The 20,610-nt window shown below is 51.3% G+C and overlaps 1 protein-coding gene across 8 annotated transcripts in view; it reads left to right on the top strand.

The window, feature by feature from the left end:
* The window catches only part of ABR (ABR activator of RhoGEF and GTPase), a 183,762-nt gene that overhangs the window by 132,402 nt on the left and 30,750 nt on the right, over positions 1-20,610 (top strand). For 7 of the 8 annotated variants that reach the window (XM_053212238.1, XM_015065111.3, XM_053212244.1 and 4 more), the window contains 8 exons: positions 1,185-1,306; positions 3,278-3,443; positions 7,813-7,935; positions 8,264-8,339; positions 8,830-8,934; positions 9,874-9,948; positions 12,682-12,779; positions 13,189-13,320. In XM_053212238.1, the coding sequence (XP_053068213.1) occupies positions 1,185-1,306; positions 3,278-3,443; positions 7,813-7,935; positions 8,264-8,339; positions 8,830-8,934; positions 9,874-9,948; positions 12,682-12,779; positions 13,189-13,320 (897 nt within the window). The remainder of the gene's footprint in view (positions 1-1,184; positions 1,307-3,277; positions 3,444-7,812; positions 7,936-8,263; positions 8,340-8,829; positions 8,935-9,873; positions 9,949-12,681; positions 12,780-13,188; positions 13,321-20,610) is intronic. The other variant, XM_053212239.1, reaches the window with a different exon arrangement.

The following is a 20,610-nucleotide window of genomic DNA, read 5'->3' as shown; positions in this document are numbered from 1 at the left end:
ATGTGGTACAGCAGCTCCAGTGCCTTGGGGCCCCTTCTTGGTGGAAGGGTGGGGGTATCCCAGAGAGGGGAAGCGGTTTAAAGAATCGAAGGGACAGTTAACCCACGTGGGTCAGCAGCGTGGCCCTTATACAGTGCTCCCTGTCCAGGGGAGGTAATTAATTGGCATTTAGGAGTGAAGGCTGGCTGAGTTTATGCTCCTTTGTTACATCTACAAGCCCCCAATATCTCCTGGGGAGGGAAGTAATGAGGGACAGGGTCTGGAGTGTGACTAATGGGGCACAGAGAGCTGTCCCTGTGTGCAACTCCCAGCTCTGGTTTGCAAATCCTGGAATGTCACTGGCTTGTTTGACTCGAAGATAGCTGAAAGCTCTCCAGAAGGTTTAGAGCACTGTCGGTTTCAGGTCTTTTTAACTGTATACTTTCACCATGCCCACCTACATACCACAGAATATGTAGGTCACGTGGTATATAACACAGGGAAGGCTGGGACAGTTTGTGACAGCCCCAGAGAAGCCTGCTGGCTCTGAGGGTGTCAGGGAGGAAAGTCTGGAAGTTCTACGTGGAGCAAAATGCTCTTAACCATCCAGAACCCAGGTTAGAGATGGCTGCAGTTTCCCCCAAGAACTGGTACAGCCCCACCCAAGGGAGACCAGTGTCTCCTGTCCACCTGAGGTCGCCTATAGAATCCACTCAGAGGTGGCATAAACAGACCCCAGCGGGTCTGTGGGTCAAGGTTGAACTGAAACAAGATCACCTTCTTAGGCAAGTTTGGGGTGGTCCTGGGGCTGGGAGTGGGAGGTGTTCATGCCCCAGTGTGGAGAAACCAAGTCATTCTGGACTATTGTCTATCCAGGTGAGAGCTGTTGGCAGCTGGGGGGAAATACAAAGCTACCATTTATCGATCACATATTATGTGCCAGGCATTGGGCCGTTTTACATACACCGTCTTGCTTGGTGAATCCTACTTTACAGGGCAGACATCATTGTCCCCATCTTACAGATGTTAAGACTGAGACTCAGAGGTCAGGGAACTTGCCCAAGATCACAGCCAGAAAGCCCGTGTCTGTGGGACCTTAACCGTGTCCCTGTGGCACCTCCCAGCTGGATGGTGCCCCCAGAGCAGGCCGGGCCCTAGGTTGACTCCCCCTGAGCAGGTGGGGGTGGGTGTGCTATCTCCCTCAGACACGGCAGCTGGTGAAGGACGGCTTCCTGGTGGAAGTGTCGGAGAGCTCCCGGAAGCTGCGGCACGTCTTCCTCTTTACAGATGTCCTACTGTGCGCCAAGCTCAAGAAGACATCCGCAGGGTGAGTCCAGGGGGCAAGGTGGGAGGGAGTTAGACTCTGCCCCTTGAGGAGCCCCCTCCCCCGCACCTGGGGCAGTCCGCATTTATTTTTCCTTTTAAAAAACGCATTAATTCATTTTGTTTTACGACATATCCTTTTTCTTTTTTTTTTTTTTAATTTTTTTTTTTTCAACGTTTATTTATTTTTGGGACAGAGAGAGACAGAGCATGAACGGGGGAGGGGCAGAGAGAGAGGGAGACACAGAATCGGAAACAGGCTCCAGGCTCTGAGCCATCAGCCCAGAGCCTGACGCAGGGCTCGAACTCACGGACCGCGAGATCGTGACCTGGCTGAAGTCGGACGCTTAACCGACTGTGCCACCCAGGCGCCCCTACATATCCTTTTTCTAAAGATAAATCCTGTTTTTAATTATAAAGATAATACAACCAAACTACAGGGGGAAAAACCCATCACCCACCCGAACATAAGCATCAGTCTCCTGCTGCTATATTTCCTTCCAGTTTTTTTAAACCTTCTCATGTTTTTTCATGTACTTGTAATCAGAGTGAATGCCCAATTTTGGTTGCTGCTTTTTCCATTTCACGTCATAAGCATTTTCCCCGTTGCTGCCTAATCTTCATAATCATCCTTTTACTTTCCTGCATGATGTTACAAGTGGATATGCCATAATTTACTTAAGCATTCTCCTTTTATTAGACAGCTCTAAATTTTTGCTAACTGCAATTTGGTGAATATTCATTAAATCTGCTGTCATTATTGAGTGCTTATGCCATGCCAGGTGCCATGACAAATGCTTTGACTCTATTATTTCCAATCTTCCCCCAAACTCCACAAAGTGGGTATTATTATCCTCATCTCACAGACAAGGGAAGAGACTTAGAAAAGTTAAATCAGGGGCGTCTGGGTGGCTCAGTCAGTTGAGTGTCCAACTCTTGATTTTGGCTCAGGTCATGATCCCAGGGTTGTGGGATCAAGCCCCACGTCAGGCTCTGTGCTGAGTGTGGAGCCTACTTTGGATTCTGTTTCCCTCTGCCCCTCTCTCCTACTCACATGTGTGCGCTCTCTCTCTAAAATAAAAAAAGAAGAAGAAGAAAAAAATTCAGTTGCCCAAGGTCGCACTAGAGCTAGAGAAGGTAGGATTTGAACCTTAATCAGACCTGAAAGCTGCTTTCCACCTCCATCTCCACATGCAGTGACATGAGTCTACACTGTGCCGTGAGCAGAAGAGGTTATGTGGTACTCATTCCCTCATTTTTTCTCCCCTACTTCTTGATGCCCTACTGTGTGCCTCAGAGTCCAGGGGAGACTGCAGCACTAAGGGGCCACAACGAGAGGTGCAAACCCAAGTCCTGAGGGAAGTGAGAGAAGGAGAGGTTATTATGTGCTTTAGTTCCCTGGAACGGGATCACAGATGAGATCATTCAAAAGCAGAGATGGCAGTCATAAGCAAAGACACCTATGCCTTTAGTCCTTTGCCCATGACAGACATTACTAATGAACCACGGCACTGTTTCCCACTAGGCTTGGGTGTGGCTTTATAATCTTCTACCCAGTACCCCACATGACCTCTGTTGATCAGAGTTGGCATTAAAGATAACATGTGTGAATACACCTCTAGCCCAAAGGATAACGAATATGAGCTAAGTAGAGATAGGCTTGGGGGAGGGAAGAGTGTGCAATGGGGAATAGGAAAGTGTTAGAGGGTTGAGATATTTAAAAACATCAGTCGTACTGGGCCTGAAGATTGGCAAGGCCAAGGTCCACAGCCCTTACCGCCGCCTGACCCTAGAACTTGACTGTCATTTCTCCACACGTGGGTTTTCTGATCAGACTCCTCAAGGACGTGGATCATTCTTGCCTGTGACAAGTTCACAGCAAATCCCTTTCAGGTTTCTTTGGATTCTAGCAGTTCAGGCTTGAAGAGCCAAGTTCCTTCCCTCTGGCTCATGTCTTTCTCTGGCTTGTTTGCAGGAAGCACCAGCAATATGACTGCAAGTGGTACATCCCCCTGGCTGACCTAGTGTTTCCATCACCTGAGGAGTCTGAGGCCAGCCCCCAGGTGCATCCCTTCCCAGACCATGAGCTGGAAGACATGAAAATGAAGATTTCTGCCCTCAAGAGTGAAATCCAGAAGGAGGTGAGTAGAGCCTGGCATCTGAGCCGAGGTAGGGAGGGTGGCCCTTTTCCTTGGGGCCCTTTGAACCAGGTGTGCCAAGGTGGCAGAAGGAGGGGAAGTTGTGAGTTTTGAGAATCTGATAAGGGAGGCGGGATGCAAGGATAGGAGGCCTGAAGTACATGCTCAGGAAGAGACTCTGGCTGTGGCAGATTAGCACTGAGCGGATGGAGGGAAGGCCAAGAAGTCAGTGCTCAGAATTGACTGAAGTTAGTCATAGGAAGTTTCCTGGTGTATGTCAAGCACTGTAGAAAAGGGAAGTGAGAGAAGAAGGCCTTCTTAAGGAAAAGCAGGATGCATGCAAGAAGGAGCCTGAGAGGCCTCTCAGATTGGGGAGGCTGGGTGGTTCAGTGGGTTAAGTGTCTGTCTCTTGACTTCAGCTCAGGTCATGATCTCACGGTTCATGGGATCGAGCCCCACATTGAATACCATGCTCACTGTGTGGAGCCTGCCTGGGATTCATTCTCTCTCTCTCTCTCTCTCTCTCTCTCTCTCTCTCTCTAAAAATAAATAAATAAGGGGCACCTGGGTGGCTCAGTCAGTTAAGTGTCCGACTTTGGCTGAGGTCATGATCTCAGGGTTCGTGAGTACAAGTACAAACCCCACATTGGGCTCTGTACTGACAGCTCAGAGCCTGGAGCCTGTTTCAGATTCTATGTCTCCCTCTCTCTCTGCCACTCCCTCGCTCACGCTGTCTCTGTCTCTCAAAAATAAATAAACATTGGGAAAAAAATTTTAATAAAAATAAATAAACTTCAGGGGCGCCTGGGTGCCTCAGTTGGTTGAGCATCCGACTTCGGCTCAGGTCATGATCTCACAGTCTGTGAGTTCGAGCCCCGCATCGGGCTCTGTGCTGATGGCTGAAAGCCTGGAGCCTGCTTCCGATTCTGTGTCTCCCTCTCTCTCTGCCCCTTCCCTGCTCATGCTCTGTCTCTCTCTGTCTCAAAAATAAATAAAAACATTAAGAATGAATAAATAAATAAATAAATAAATAAATAAATAAATAAATAAATAAAATAAACTTTAAAAAATTTAAATGAAAAACTAAAAATGCACAGAAGCTTGTGCTGTAGCCTAGAACTGAAATTCTTATCAAACTCATGTGGAACATTTGCACACATTTATCACGTATTAAGTCTCAAAGGAAATCTCAAATTAAAAAAAAAATGTTTTAAGTAAGCTCTACGCCCAACATGGGGCTAGAACTCCCAATCCCAAGATCAAGAGTCACATGCTCCACCAACTGAGCCAGCCAGGTATCCCTAAAAAAACTGATGGCCTACTGGTCATATTCACAGACCACAGTGAAGCAAAATTAGAAATCAACAAGTAGAATACAGTTAAGTAAATGCCTGGAAAATTAAAACTTTCAAGGTGAAAAGGAAGTCAAATTGACACTACAAAATGTTTAGAACTGCATGAAAGCACTCATATCAAACCCCATGGATGTGGCCAAAGCACTCTTTAGAGGAAAATGTATAGCCTTCAATTCGTATATTTGAAAACAATGGCTGGAGGAAAGCCCCCCTAGAAGGAGCCTTCCCAGTGAATGTCACAAAAGGCATGGAGAGGCTTGGTTGGTTGGCCTGGTTTCCTCTCCTCGCCCAGTGACTTGGCTTAGGCCTCACCTCCCGAAGAGTCTTCCCTGATATGTACCCATTGCAGTCTGGGTTGGGTGCCTTGCTTTCCGGCTCCTGGTGTTTGCCCCTTTGTTTTGCTTTATCGGTCCTGAATCATAATTTCACTGGCTGCTTTCTCTTTTCCCCACTTGAATTTGAACTCTGGCCAGGGCACTGTTTTCTTCAGTTCTATGTCCCTAGGACTTAGCACATAATAGATGCTTCATAAACAGTTATTGAGGAATCCATGACCAGATGGCTTCTAAGAATACTTTCAGCTTAGACATCCCTCTTTGAAAGAGAGGAAGACCACAGTAATGACCCCAGGGGTGTCTGAGTCAGAGAGATGACCTAGGACTGGGGGGTGTGATGCAGGCACATCTCCTCAGAAGGGCACAGGTGTCCTCCTCCTGAATGGCCAAGCCCCCCTCCCCCACCCCACCCCGAGGCATCCTGGTCCTGGTTGATGGTGGACTTTGTCCCCTCCCTCCTGCACCAGGTGCACAGATGTGGCCTTCTGCTCAGTTGAAGGTACACTTGCTGAGCTCCACTGGCCGCTGGCTGCAGGGGTGTGCCAGATACCTCTCACGGAGTTCCTTGTCTTACCTGTTACTGACGTCAGCATGTGACACGATATGAGGAGAGTCCCTGGGGAAGCACATTGTTGTTCTCTGAGTCACAGGAGCAGTGATTTATTCTTTTAATAATACTTTTTTAAAAACTTGTTTTTGTTCTAATCACCAATGTAACACTGGCTTATTGTAACAAGAAATACAATACTGAAGTGTACAAAGTGTAACAGATTAGCACCCACCCCCCATTGTCAGCAGTTTAAGGTGTGTTCTTCTAGACTCTTCTCTGCTTTTACGGGTGTGTAGTATGTTTTTTGTAATGAGACCAGACTACAATGTGCCATTTTGCAACTTAAGCTTTTCACTTAATGGTGTGTCTTAGAGCTTTTTGGACCTAGCAGATTCTTTTTAACAGCTGTATCCTATTCTTTTAATGTTTATTTATTTTTGAGAGAGAGCAAGAGTGCAGGGGAGGGGCAGAGAGAATCCTAAACAGGCTTCATACTGTCAGCCGTCAGCACAGGGCCCGACTCGGGGCTCGAACTCATGAACCGTGAGATCATGATGTGAGCAGAAATCAAGAGTTGGACGCTTAACCCATTGAGTGACCCAGGTGCCCCAGGTTCAATCCTATTGTATTCTGTTGCTTGACTGCACGAGGACGCATGTGATATTTTACTCTCAACCGGCAAGACTGCAGTAAACCTGACTGCACTCCTATTTCTCTCTGGTAGATTCCTTACAAGTGGGATGGCTGGGACAGAGGGCTTGCACTAATTGCCACATTTACCTCTGAAAAGGTTGCATCTGATTATGTACCAACCCCCCCCCCCCCACCTTCCCTGCAGTGTGTGAGAGTCACTGTCTCCCCACACTGTCACAACACTGGCTATGAGCAGTTGTTGCCATTTTTGCTAGTCTAGTGGGTAAGAAAATGCCATAGAGATGAATTCTAACTGAGGAGCTTGAGGGCAGTGCCAGAACGGAAACGTGGAGCATAACCACAGTTAATAATACGGAAGGGATCCTTCATGAAATACGAACTTGAAAAGCTGGAGGAGAGAGCATGGGCTGAGACATAATGGCTTGTTAAAGAATAGGGAATAATAATACCGTGCAGCTGAGGTGGGGGGTGCAGGGTGGGGTGTGGTGGGATATTCAGCTGCGCATGGAGGCCAGAGCCCAGCCCCGGGAGGCCCCGAGTGCCAGTCCAGCAGTTGGGGCTTTTTGCTGAAAGGTGTCTGAAGTTTTTAAGCAGGGTATCTTTTTTTTTTTTTTTTTTAAGGTTTATTTTTGAGAGACAGAGCATGAGCAGGGGAGGGGCAGAGAGAGAGGGAGACACAGAATGCGAAGCAGGCTCCAGGCTCTGAGCTGTCAGCACAAAGCCCAAAGCAGGGCTTGAACCCACGAGCCATGAGATCATGACCTGAGCCGAAGTTGGACGCCCAACCAACTGAGCCACCCAGATGCCCCTTAAGCAGAGTATCTTGATGGTGCCCAGGATCTGATCTCTAGAGATGACTGAGTGATGACATGGATGGGCTAATGGCACTAAAAGAAGATTCTTAAGACCTAGAGCTTCCCAAGAGGAGGGGGAAGCACACAGGTTCTTCATACCACACAGGCCACAGGGGAAGCACCAGGTTTGGTCAGGATGCTAAAGACCTCTGGGGAGAGCATGGCTCAGGGCCTGTATCGTGCTTCCCACAGGGAAAGAAAGCAAGGCAGGGGCAACTCCTTAGGACTGAGAGTTGGAAAAACGTCAGGAGGATCTGGGCTATAGGGTGGTCTCTAGTTGTGTGCTATCTGGCCCTGGGTTATTTAAGGCAGAGGAATATTGGCATGGTGAGTGAGAGTTAGGTAAAGGAGGTGTTGGGGGTATGAACTCAGGGCTGGTTGGTTTGTATATGGAAGGTCTGCACACAGAGGAGTCATTTACTATCTTAGGGATCAGCTTGCCTGATTTCTAAGGGAGGGGTAATTTTCTTCCTGGCCAGCTAGGCCCCCCAAGATGTCAAAGCGTCATAAAATATAAAAAAGAAAAAGACACGACTAATGCACAAGGGAGTGTTGTGCTTAGAGATGCTGAGTGCAGAGTGGAGTGTGTGAGGGAAACCATCTGTGCCCTCCATCCCCCCACAGAAAGCCAACAAAGGACAGAGCCGGGCCATCGAGCGCCTGAAAAAGAAGATGTTTGAGAACGAGTTCTTGCTGCTGCTCAACTCCCCCACGATCCCATTTCGGATCCACAATCGGAATGGAAAGGTCAGGGAGGGGTGGGGATGGGACAGAAGCAACCCCCTTCCTTGGTCCAGGGCTGCCATTCTCTAGGGCTCCTGTCCATGACCTGTGGTGGGAGTCAGGCACTTAGGCGCGATTCCCAAGGAAGGTGCAACAACTCCCAGCTGGTATGGAGCCAGTGCCCCCTGCTGGCCATCACTGGCACTGCCACTCCTGTCACTGGGCTTCCAGGAAAGGAGACTCTCCTCCCAGCTGCCACCTTCTCCAAGCCTAGGGGTGCCTGGGTAAGAAGGAGCCAGGAATGTGCTTGACCACATGGTCACCCCATTGACTTCTCGTCTCCTCTCTTCAGAGCTACCTGTTCCTACTGTCCTCGGACTATGAGAGGTCAGAGTGGAGAGAAGCAATTCAGAAGCTACAGAAGAAGGGTAAAGTCCCGCCCCACTCTACACTGCTCTGATGGTATCCATGGCAACAGTGGCCTTTTGCATTTCCATGCACTTTCATGTCCAGGGTTTCCTCCTTGGCCCTCACAGTCACTCTGCAAGGTGCCAGAGCAGGTGGCACTTAATTGATGCTACTGACCACTTGAGGCCCAAAGGACTTAAGTGGTTTGTTTAAGGCACACAGTGAATTAGCAACAGGACTGGACTCGGGGCCCAGGCTTGTCTATCTCTCTTTCTCTTGCTCTCGCTATCTCATACACACATTCTCGAGCCTTTTCAGTTAGACTCTCTCATCCCTACCTGCTGACAGCACCTATGGCTGCTCCCATGTGAGTGTCTGCAAGTCTTTCCCTCCCTTCCAATGACCCACTCTGCCCCTAGAGCTAAGCTTTTTTCCTTCAGTAGCTCCCAGAGAAGAGCAGCAGGTCCTGGTGGATCTGTGACGACATTTTCCTCTTGGCTTCTCCTACAGATCTCCAGGCCTTTGTCCTGAGCTCAGTGGAGCTCCAGGTGCTCACGGGATCCTGTTTCAAACTTAGGACTGTACACAACATTCCTGTCACCAGCAATAAAGACGGTAAGATCTGGAACCCAAGGTTCCTGCCTTATCAGCAGGTCCTAGCCCCCAGGGCATTGCTGGAACCTTCCGTAAGGACCTAGCCAGACACGTGGCTGTAACGACTCAGTTGCCAGGTAACAGAGAGCTTGAATAGGGGTTGTTCTCTACTGAGTTCCCAGATGGTCTCAATTCATCACTGGCCCCCTCTGGCTTGAGAGGAGAATCTGGCACCATCATATACTGGAATCATGTTGTTAATATGTTCATGAGGTAGTCAGATAATGGAAGCAAAAGACTGAAGCATGAGATGTGATGGCAGTGGAGGGGGAAAGCGTAGATGGATTAGTGTATGAGAAATAATGTCAGAAGCTTCCAGGGACCAGATCTCGGAAGGCCTTGAATGCCAAGCAAAGACGTTTGTTCAAGCCGTGGAGCCTGCAGGAGGTTTTGGAGCAGGAGAGAGCTGTGATCCGGGCTGGCCCAGAATGGGTGGTATCTGGTTGTTTGTGGGTGCTGGGAGGGGGTACACCTTGTGGAAGGGGTTTTGAAGGCAGACTGTCCTCCCCATATGGGGGTCATCTGCCCCCTGTCTCAAGAGGAGGCTGACTTATAGTGGTTAATTTTCACTTGGAAAGGCGACACTGCGGGGGACAGCCATGGGATAGGCAGGATTCAGAGCTGGAGGAAAAGTGCCCCTGGGGAATAGTATGAAATCCCTGGCCCAGTAGGGAAGATGCGGATTGGCCTTCCGGGCTCTGTAGAGGGGGAAGCGCTACCAGCTCACATTCCAGGAAGCCGTGGGCTCTGGAAACTTCTTCATCCAGCCACCAGGTGGTGCTGCAAGACCAAGGCTTCAACTGTCTCCCACCCTCTGTGCCTTCCTGCCAGCCTGGGGTGAGAAGGGGCTAAAGCAGGCCTCTCACCACCCCCTACCCTGCGGGCTTTCCTCTCTTACAGACGATGAGTCTCCAGGACTCTATGGCTTCCTCCATGTCATCGTCCACTCTGCCAAGGGGTTTAAGCAGTCAGCCAGTAAGTGCCCCTGAACCCCAGCCCTAGGGAGAGCAGAGAGCCATTGCTCATCCATTCATGAGAAGTCCCTGTGGACCCATTGCATGGGGCCTTCCGCTGCCCACTTACCCTGCTCTGGCCTGCCCCACGCTGGGGGCCTGCCAGCTGCCTTGACATGTGGGTGGGTGGCCATTCATTCCCCTAACGGAACCAGCTCCTCTTGGCTGCCCTGTGTCTCCAAGATCTGCTCTTTCTTAAGCCCTCCCCAACCCCTAGGTGCCTGAAATCCTGGGCTCTAACCCCATCTCTGCCAGTTATAAGCTATGTGACCTTGGGCAAGTCTTTTAACCTCTCAGAGCCTCAACTTCTTTCTCCATAAAAGGCAAACATCCTCATTAATACTGACCTAAGAGCAGGCTTAAATATGACAGTGAATGCACTGGCACACCCATCCCTTTTCTTCCTTCTTTATCACGATCTACTAAATCTGTGCAGATCTTAGTGTTGGACAAAATACAATTACACTTTTTTATCTAACTTTTCCCCATAGGAATTTGTGAGCCAGTTAGACACCTGATTGTTTCTCCCCATTTGCCAGACGAGAAAACTGAATCACAGAAAGATTAAAGGGACTTAACATCACAGAGGGTCAGAACCCCAAGGCTCCTGACTCCTCTCCTCTTCACCCACCCCTTCCCGCCCCCCCCTTCTCTTTCTCTGTGGCAGTGGGGAGGTCTGTCCTGTGCCTCTCTCCCTGTGGCACATCACACAGAAAATGTGGCGTTGGCTCACAGCCAGCCATTTGATAAACATTTACTGTGAAGTTCATGGGGTAGCTTACTACTGCGCCTGGGCACCTTGCTAGATGCTGGAGAAAACTCCAATGTGGCCAGCGTGTGGACATGCTTTGGCATGTTCAGAGCCCTTTCAAGTGGATTTTCTGCTGTGATCCTCGACGTCCCTCGGAGGTCACTGATATCATTCCCATTTAGCAACACGCCTACTTTTTGCTTTAGAGAAGGGTTTCTCTCAGTATGGCCAGGACCACGTCACTTATCACTCAAGCTGTGCTTGTACACATGGCAGCTTCTTGGACCCTCCCCAGACACACAGACTCCCCAGGGTTCTGGGGAGGGTCCGGGAAGTTGCTCGGGAATATTCCCGGTGAGTAAGCTCCTTAGGACTGTTACATACACGTGAGTCTGTGACCCACACTGCCCAGGTGCCTCACCCTGTCTCTCTGCTCCCTGTTTGCTAGCGTGGGCCCCCGGGAGCCAGCTCACTGGGGGAGAGTGGCCCGCTCTCCAAGGGCAGATAGACGTTCTGCCTCCCAAACTGGGTCAGGGCGGTTAGACACGAGGTGAGCTGCTACAAAACCTCTCCTGACCTCCAGATTGTCCCCACCTCCTCCCTCTACCGGCCTCCTGAGCCACTCACGTGTTCACTCTAAGTCCACAGGGTTAGGCCCCATGAATCTTCAACCATGGCTCTTTGTCCTAATAAGTTCATTACATCTGCCCTGTCAGGCCTGGGATGTAGACACCATCGTGATTCCTGCTTTAATCCATGCCCACATTCCAGTGTGCTCTGATACCCAGCTATATCTGGTCTGCATCACACCCGGCCAGAGACAACTCGGGGGCAGCCCCATCCTCTCTCCTTTCTGAGGAAAGCCCTTTAACGGGAGCCTGGGAGGGGCATGTATGTCCACCCTCTGACCTCTGCCCCTTGATTCACAAGTCAGAGGATTGGCTCTAATACCCCCAAAGCACCTCCAAAGCACCATTTACCCTGGGAAACAACCTTGACAGGTCCCATGGAGGGGGAGGGGTGCCAGGGTCTGAGCCCCAGAGGGAGTCTGTGGATTTGCAGAGTGCCTGGGGTGGCTACCCAGTGTTGTGGCCGCATCAGCTGGATCCCGGAGTGGAGGGGAGAAGATTTTCAGCCTTAAAGGCCACAGTTCAAGGTGGAAACACTAGGGAAAACTCCCCTTCCTCCCACCCCAGCCATCCACCACTTTGTCACCTGAAGCACTTGCGGTGGTGGTAAAAGCTTGCTTCATTCATTCATCCCGCAAATACTCACCGTGTGCCCACTCTGTGCAGGCCCTGTCCTTGGTGCCGAGGGTACACTGGTGGCTAGGAGGACCGGGCTTCTGCCTGTGTGGTGTCGATGTAGTGAGGGGAGACAGACGGGCAGAAAGATAACTTGAGTTAAAGTCGAGTGCTATGAAGAAAACAAACCGAGCTTTTGGAAGGCGGGGGGCATTTTGGGTTTGTCACAGTGAGTGGGGGTTGCTCCAGATTTACAGCGCCCAGGGGCCAAATGCCCTCCAGAGCCTCCCACCTCCAATGCCAGATGCCCTGTTGAGGAACGTGGGATCAGCGGGGAGGGGGAGGGGAGAGGGGAGCTTCTTCAGTTTGCGTGGTCAGTGAAGACCTCGGCCACGGGTTTCATGGGGACGAGGCAGCCAAGCCAGGATCAGGGATCAGGGATGAAGGACTGCAAGTGCAAGGGCCCTCAGGTGAGGCCAGCTGGGCACGTTGGAGGGAGGAGGCCAGTGTAGCTGGAGGGTGGTGAATGAGGCGGGAGGGGCAGAGCCAGCTAAGAAGAGGGCAGAGAAGTGGAAAGGGGAACACTGAGGGCTGCCCTGCAGGAACGCTGGGAGGGACAGAGGCATTTATCCCCCTTTCCCTCCCGAGGTCCTGAGTCTCAGACCTCACTTTGATGTGTCTCTGCCTGTCCCCACTGCAGACCTGTACTGCACCCTGGAGGTGGATTCCTTTGGCTATTTTGTCAGCAAAGCCAAAACCAGGGTGTTCCGGGACACGACAGAGCCCAAATGGGATGAGGTGAGTGGAGGGGGCTGGTGTCCCCACAGGGACCCCTGAGCTTATCACCAGCTGTGCCCACCCCACTCCCCGTGCTCACTTCCTGTTGGCTGGGGGTGGCCGAGCCTGTTGGTTTGGCGAATTCTCTCTCTCCAACCCCTCTGCTCTCCACTCCCTGCTCATTTGGTGTCTGATACCGTGTTTACGTCTAGACATGGGGTTTTCAGCTCAGGCCCAAATTCCACCTCATCAGTAAATTTGGAGGCCTCTGGAGCTCCAGAAAGAGAGGAAGTTCCTCCATGCCTTGCAGTGTGCTCCTCATGGGCCCCCCTCACCCCTTTCTCACCTTGCAAGTTTGGGGCCCCCACCTGCCAGGAAGCTTTGTGTCTCAGCTTTGGAGTTTCAGGATCGTGGTACCATCTTTCCCCAGGAGTTTGAGATTGAGCTGGAGGGCTCCCAGTCCCTGAGGATCCTGTGCTACGAAAAGTGCTATGACAAGACCAAGGTCAACAAGGACAACAACGAGATCGTGGACAAGATCATGGGCAAAGGACAGATCCAGGTGAGGGTTCGGGCGCGGCCAGGGCACCGAGGCAGGGCTCTGGACACTGCCAAGAGGCAGTGCCACTGGGAAGGAGTCCTTCCTACCTGCCCTCTTGGCTAAGGTGCTTGGCCCTTTGTGACTTGGGTCTAAAGCTGGTTTGAGAAAAGTTCCCCAAGGTGGCTGGCTGTTCTCCCCTGCTGGAGATGGCATCTTGTTCTAGCTCCAGAAGCCCACGTGTGCCTGCTTCCTCGGGCTTCACGGCTGGCTCAGGTACATCACACACACTCCTGCATGGTGGGCTGGAGAGATGACTCCTACCTTGGTTGTCACATCTCCACTCTGATCTGCTGGCGGCCTTTCCCAGGAACATTGTGCTGAGAAGGATTCTGAGGCTATATTGCATCCATGAATGCTGTGCTTGATTAGCAATGTCTGGCATAGGAGGTGTGAGACCCTGAGCATTTGCCACTAAGCTGGAAGGGCTTAGGACCCAGCTGGCTTGCTGGGGGCTGGTCTCTGACTTGTTGCTAGGGCTGCTGGGCCTTACTCATGCCAGGAGTTCATTGGCTTCGGGTAGGTTCTGTGGGTATTGGTAGAGCCAGGTCCTGAGTCAGGGTAAGAGTATATGTGCCTCAGCTTTGTTTCTTGAAAGCCTTGTTTATTTGCAGCCTGTGTCTCTGGAACATTCTGCCAGTTTTGAAGATGGCTGCTATTCATTCACCTATTAAGAGGATGCAGGTTTGGAGGGATGACATTCAGCATGGAGCCATCCACACTCCATCTGGCACCTTCTGTTTAGGACACAAGTGGCCTTGTTGGGGGTGGATTCTGTGACCATGAAATCAAGGGAAGCAGTAACTAGCACTGGGACAGAGCCCATGGGCATTAGGTGCTCTGAGCTTAATTGCCCCAGGTGTGATGGGGGAGGGGGGGCTGAATGATGCTTTTTCAAAGGAAGTGTTTGTTCTCTGCTGCCCTGTTGAGGCTGCAGAGATTGGTATCTGGCTTTGGCTGGGTAAAGTTCTTGGCGGTAGTGCCCTTTGGGGACCCATATGGGCCTCTTCCTTCTCCCACCTATTTCACCTCAGTGTTAGAACAGGGGAATGGCATTATTCGGTGGGGGCCCGGCCATCCGCCTCCTGTCGCCCCGTGTTCCTGTGCGTGTCCGTTCCTGATGCTGTGGGACCCGCTCTTCAGCACTGTCACCAGGGAAACCGGGCTGCCAGGCAACCACAAGCCAGTCCTTCATTAATTTAGATGAGAGAGAGGGCTGTAAATTCAGAACCTACTTCCTGCAGGCATAAGGGGTGGGGGCCCTGTCTCCATATCCCTGGGCTGGCCAGAGGGACAGGCAGGGAAGGGGTTTGGGGCTGGCCCGCTCAGCCCCAGGAGATGCCCAGCCAAGAAAGTGACTGCCACGCTTCCTGGGCCATTGGTGGCCGTGGCATGGGAGAGTTAAAAAGGGTGTCCAGGGCAGCCCCCTCAACTGACCCCCCCCGCCCCAGAATCCAGATTCCAGGGCCCCATGGCACCGTCCCCACCTGGACTTCCAGCTCCATTGCTTCCCTCCTCCTCCTCGTTTCTGTCAGCCTCACAAGCCCCAGGGGAAACACACCATAAATCATTCCATCTTGGAGACAGGAGCAGATGGAGGCTTTGGGGGAAGGGGAGGAAGCCAGGTTATGTTTGGCAGAGAAGAAAGCACAGTCTGGTAAGGAAAATGTTTCTGTGTTTAAGCTTCGAGGAATGTTAAATGCCTGGGAGTTGATATTAAAAGAAATACAAACCTTCCTGCTGCCAGCTGACCTGGGCCTATGAGCGGCCAGCTGAGAGCCAGCATTCTCTGGAGGACTTCGGAGTCTCCCAGCCCTCTCCTCCCCAGGGCACAGCCCTTGGCCCTCAGCTATGGAGCTGCCTTGCCCTCTTGCCCGTGGGTCAGGGAGGGGTGGGGGTGTCCTGCCCAGTGTGCGCCATGCCTCATAAAGCCTGCTCCCCCGTGATGCCCCACGGAGCCCCTGTGGATCACCAGGCTGGGTGGAAAGCCTGCGCTGAGCCAGTCCCATGTGGCCAGGCCCCACAGAGCCACAGAACAGCCTGTTCCCACATCTTGCTCCCACCTCCTTTTATGCCACGTGTCCAAGGAAAGGAATTGGCACCAGCCTCTGGCACATGGCTCTGCTCCCCTTTGGCGGGCACTGAGGATGGAGCTAAAGGTGGCCTTGCCATAGGGGCCATCTTTGGTAATGTTTGGGTGGCCTGAAGGAGGGGCAGGGGAAAGAAGGCCCATGCCTGTCTGCCACCTTCTTTCTAAGCCCCTTCCTACTCAGCCCATCCAAAGAACAGCGAGGGATTCCGTTTCCTGAGCTCCAGGTGTTTGCTCAGAAACGAGTCTCTCTCTGAGTTTGCCTGCTGTGGCAGTGGGGGCAGGGAATCTGGAGCAGCAGGCTGGGGGTGCGGGACAGCATTTCGTGGCAGACAAATGGCAGCACTGATCAGCAACATGTGTGTGCAGCCCTTGGGCTCTTGGAGGCACATTCCCAAACATGATCTCCTCTGATCCTTGCAACAGCTCTGCGAGGAAAATGACAATTATATCCTCCCTGTGAGGACACTGAGGCCCGTCGCCTCTGCTGACCGTGTGCAGGGCAACCATGCCCTCTCTGTGCCGTGTCCTTATCCCCCAGGCCTCCATCAAGGAATCTCCCAGGCTGGGTACAGGGCACTGGCATGGCTAGTGGCCCAGAGAAGGAGCCAGGGTGATATTTTGCCCCAGCACCCCACTTTATGGTATAAAGTGAGCCTAGTCCTTCTTTAGTCTGGAGTCCTTTTACATTGGCAGGGGATGCTTACCGCCTGGTGCACCTGGCAAGAAGCAGAATGAGCATGCCTGCAGAGAAAAGAGCCAGGGGTGGGGGACTTAGCATCCTTCTGCAGTGTACCCACCATGGGCTGGCTGCTCCAAGATCCATAGGGGCCTGGCCTCAAGATCGGAGAGCCAAGCCACAAGAGAGCACAACAAGATGCCAGTAATGACGGTGATAGCACCCCAGAGCTAGCACCCAGCACTTGAAGCTGTTTTCTCAGGGGTCTTCACGTACCCTGTGGGAGAGGAAAGCGATCGCAGTTGGAAAGATGAGAAGACTGAGGCACCAAAGGGTTAGGTGACCTGTCCAACGCCAGGCTGCCCGTGGGGAGGGAGACAGGACCAGAACCAGAACTGGAGGCAGGCTGGAGCCCTGTCCTCTGCAGACGTTCTCCTGCCTGCCGCTGTTCCCTGTGGAATAAGATGGAAAAGCGTGCAGCAGGAATTCAAAGAAGGAAAGACCACCGTGGGCCGGAATCAGGGAGGCTCCCAGGAGGAGGTGGAGTGAGGGGGATTTGAGAGCCCTGGATTTTTTAAAATTCCAAATGCAGTGTTTATATTAGAAGGAAAATTGCAGTAATAGTAAAGGGACTTGAAACAGAATCACGAGCCATCCCTCCTCCCACTCCTCTGAAACAGCCATTCGACTTTGTGCCTTTTCCCTTCCGCAGGCATAGAAATTTTTATATAGCTTTAATCACAGTGTGTATTTTGTATTTTTTCTACTTTCATGTAATATCATTACCTCCCTTTTTTCCGGGGCTGTATGTAGTCTTTATAATTACCTTTTTTGTTACGTTACCCAAAGTAGATCTTATACTTCATAAAAATCATTTTACATAATGGCCAGCACATGAATTGCCATTTTAAGGTTCTGTGTTATTCTAGCAAGGTGGGCAGGCTCTGGATCAGCAGAAAGGAGCAGGGTGGGCATTCTGGGGAAAGGGCCTTTGTGGCCATGCTGGGAGGCAGGGATGTGCAGGGAGTGTCCCAGGAAATTAAAGAACCCGCCTGCCCCGAGCAGGAGGGATTGTGAGTAACACAAGTCAGAGGGAGATTGAAGGAATGAATGAAAGAAGAGATCAGAAGGGTTTTAGGCCAGAGGACTCCTAGGGGGCATTTAATCCAATCCTGTTTTGGGCCGAGAAGGAAACTGAGACCAGAAAGGGTGAGTGACAGAGCCACAGTGGTCGAGCAGGGGCTCCAAATTCAGGGACCCAGTCCCAGGTTGGTCATGCTTGGTCAGCTGCTGGGCAAATGAATGAAAGAAAATGCTCTTAGATGGGGCGGGTGTCAGTCTGTGACCCTCAGGGATCTGCCCTTTGTCACTACAAATTTCCTGGAGCCTCCCCCACCCCCAGCTTAGTGCATTTCTCCTCTTCCACGGTCAGGAGCCCTCCCTTTGTTCCCCAGACCCAAGAGGCCAGTATGTCCAGATTCTCTGTCCAGGCCACCCCCACTGCCTGCCTTCTCCTTGCGGACCCACCCCCGCCTGACCGAGGAACCTCTCAGCCAGGAGGCCCCCCTTTGTCTGCCTTGGCTCCCTGGCCCCAGGGGACTCCCATATGTTTATCTCAGTCTATTTCCAACTATGCTACTCCAGGCTCCAGATGTGCTGTCCCCAACTGGGACCTACCCTCTGGCTGATTAGCATATTCCCAGGGCCCAGCCCGTGTTGACTGGCATGGCCTGAGGGGAGAGCTGTCCCTGAGGACCCCATAGCTCGGTTCCTGCCACTGACTCCAGACTAAAGAGGAGTCTGAGACCTAGAAGCTACCTAAGCCAGAGGAACCCCTCCATGCCCCTGCTCCACCCCCACTCCTCAGCTCAGCCAGACGTGGCGTGGCGACAGCCCCCACCCTTGGCTCTGGCCCCCCTCCCCCCCCACACACACCCCAGGGTAGGAGGCGGCTTCACCTGGGAGTACTGAAGACCCTGGGGTGGGAAGGGGCAGGGTCCCAGGCCAGGAAGGAGGCTCCATCTATCCTGGTGCCCTTCACCCCCAGTTGCAGAGTTCAGGCCTGATGGGATGCCTTGCCTCTGTCCTCTTCCCTTCCAAAGTGCAGAGCCCATGTCAGAAGGGGAAAAGGGATAGTTTCTATAACATTCTTGACCTGGCCTCTTGGAAGCTTGTGAGGGTTCAGAGCTATTATAAATGACACTCAGGAGGAGGTCACGAAGGCCAGTCCCCTGCCTTCAGTACTAGGACACAAAGCCCTGATGGGCACATCTGACAATATCTAGACCCTCTTTTTTGTTCAACTGTGGTAAGATATACATACCATAAAATTTATCATTTTAATAATTTTTAGTGTCACCCAGAGGCATTAGATACATTCACATTGTTGTGCAACCATCGCCACCAGCCATCTGCAGAACTTTTTTTTTTTTTCCAGAACTTTCTCATCATCCTAACTTATCATACCCATTAAACAGTAACTTTCCAGGGGATGCCCGCTGGCTCAGTTGGTAGAGCATGCAACTCTTGATTTTGGGGTCATGAGTTCAAACTCCATGTTGAGCATGGAACTTACTTTAAAAAACAAAACAAAACAAAAAAGGTAACCCCTCTGGCAACCACCACATTCTACTTTTTTTGTCTGTGATTTTGACCATTCCAGGGACCTCATGGAAGTGGAATCATAATGTCTTTGAGGTTTATCCATGCGGTAGCATGTGTCGGAATTTCCTTCTTAAACTAACTTTTTTAATGTTCATTCATTTTTGAGAGAGAGAGAGCGTGAGCGGGGAGGGACAGAGAGCGAGGGAGACACAGAATCCGAAGCAGTCTCCAGGCTCTGAGCTGTCAGCACAGAGCCCGATGTGGGCGGCTCTGAGCCACCCAGGGGCCCGCAGAATTTCTTTTTCTTTCTTTTTTTTTTTTTTTAAAGTTTATTTATTTTGAGAGAAAGAGAGAGAGAAAGCACAGGTCAGAGAAGGACAGAGACAGAGGGAATCCCAAGCAGGGTCTACACTGTCACTGCAGAGCCCGACATGGGGCTCGAACCCACAAACAGTGAGATCATTACCTGAGCCAAAGTTGGACACTTGACTGACTGAATCACCTGGGCACCCCTCCCAGAATTTCCTTCTTTAATGCTGAATAACATTGAATGCATAGACCACAATTTGTTTATCCACTCATCCACCAATGGACATTTTGGTTATTTTTGACTTTCTTCCTTTTTTTTTTTAATTAAAAAAAAATTTATTTTAAGTAGGTTCCACACCCAATGTAGGGCTTGAATTCACGACCCTGAGATCAGGAGTGGCATGCTCTACCGACTGAGCCAACCAGGAGCCCCTAGACTTTCTTCCTTTTAAGTGAGAAAAAGAGCCTGGTCTTTGAGGATGGAGATTTCATAGCCTCCTCCTCTCCAGACCCAAGATTCCCCACCCCCCAGCCAACTGCTCGTTGGTCTCCAGCTATTACCAGAAAGCAGGGCCCCACAAGTGGAGGACCAACTGGTCACTATTAGCCTTTTCTGGTTAAAACAGTTGCCTCTTGGCTTTCTCTCCCCCAATTTAGGCATCCCTGTCTCCTTGACCCTTATTTCCTCGGATCTCCTCTGCCCTTCCCTAGGTCATGGTTTATATGTACTGAGTGTGGAGGGAGTGACCCTGACGCTGAGGGTCAGAAGACTGCTATCTGGGGGCTGCAGTTTCTTCATCTGTTAAATGGGGATAACTATTCCCACTCTGCCTTCATTACCAGCTTGTTGTAAGGCTCAGAGGAGCCTCCCTGAAAGAGCCATGCTTTCACTAGCTTTTTCATGCCTTTCTGCATACTGAGCACCCTCTAAGTGTCAGGCACTGTGCTGTGGATACGAAGAGTGAACAGGACCTCAGCATGTAGTAAACAAAAGAGGAGAATTTTGATATGTCAGTGTCGTTGGGCCTTTGAGGCCCAACAGATCTAGGGTTCAGAGTTCAGCTTTCTTCTTTCATTAGTTGGGAGAGCAGAGTAAGTTAACTTTATTTTCTGTTTTCTCATCCGTAAAATGGGTCCTAATGAGAATTGAATGTGGAAGTCCATGAAGCCCTTGGCACAGGGCTGGCACAGAGTCTGTGCTCATCTAATAATGACAGCCCTTTGCCCAAACTGGCAGGTCCAGGTACACTGTCCTCCACCTTCCTACAGGGACTCCAGGTATAGCTCATCAAGCAGCACCCCCTCCCAAAGGCTGTCACCTGCAAGTGGCCCCCTCTGTATAGACCTTAGGTTGGCTGAGGCCATATCTATTTTGTTATGCTGATGAAGGTCAGACCTGGCTTTGATGAACTAACCTCAGAGTAGGCTGGAGGTCAAGGTTAGGCCCCTTAGCACCAGGCAGCCAAGATTTCCCTGCCTTGACCCTGGACTGAGCAGCTCTGGGCTCTTCCCTTGGTGCAGCTCTCAGCTTGGCATGGTGCGGTCAGGCCCAGAGCACAAAGTGAGTGAGGAG

Source organism: Acinonyx jubatus, chromosome E1 (assembly GCF_027475565.1).
Source record: "Acinonyx jubatus isolate Ajub_Pintada_27869175 chromosome E1, VMU_Ajub_asm_v1.0, whole genome shotgun sequence".
NCBI classification, from domain to species: domain Eukaryota; kingdom Metazoa; phylum Chordata; class Mammalia; order Carnivora; family Felidae; genus Acinonyx; species Acinonyx jubatus.
This window is presented reverse-complemented; position numbering and strand designations above follow the sequence as displayed.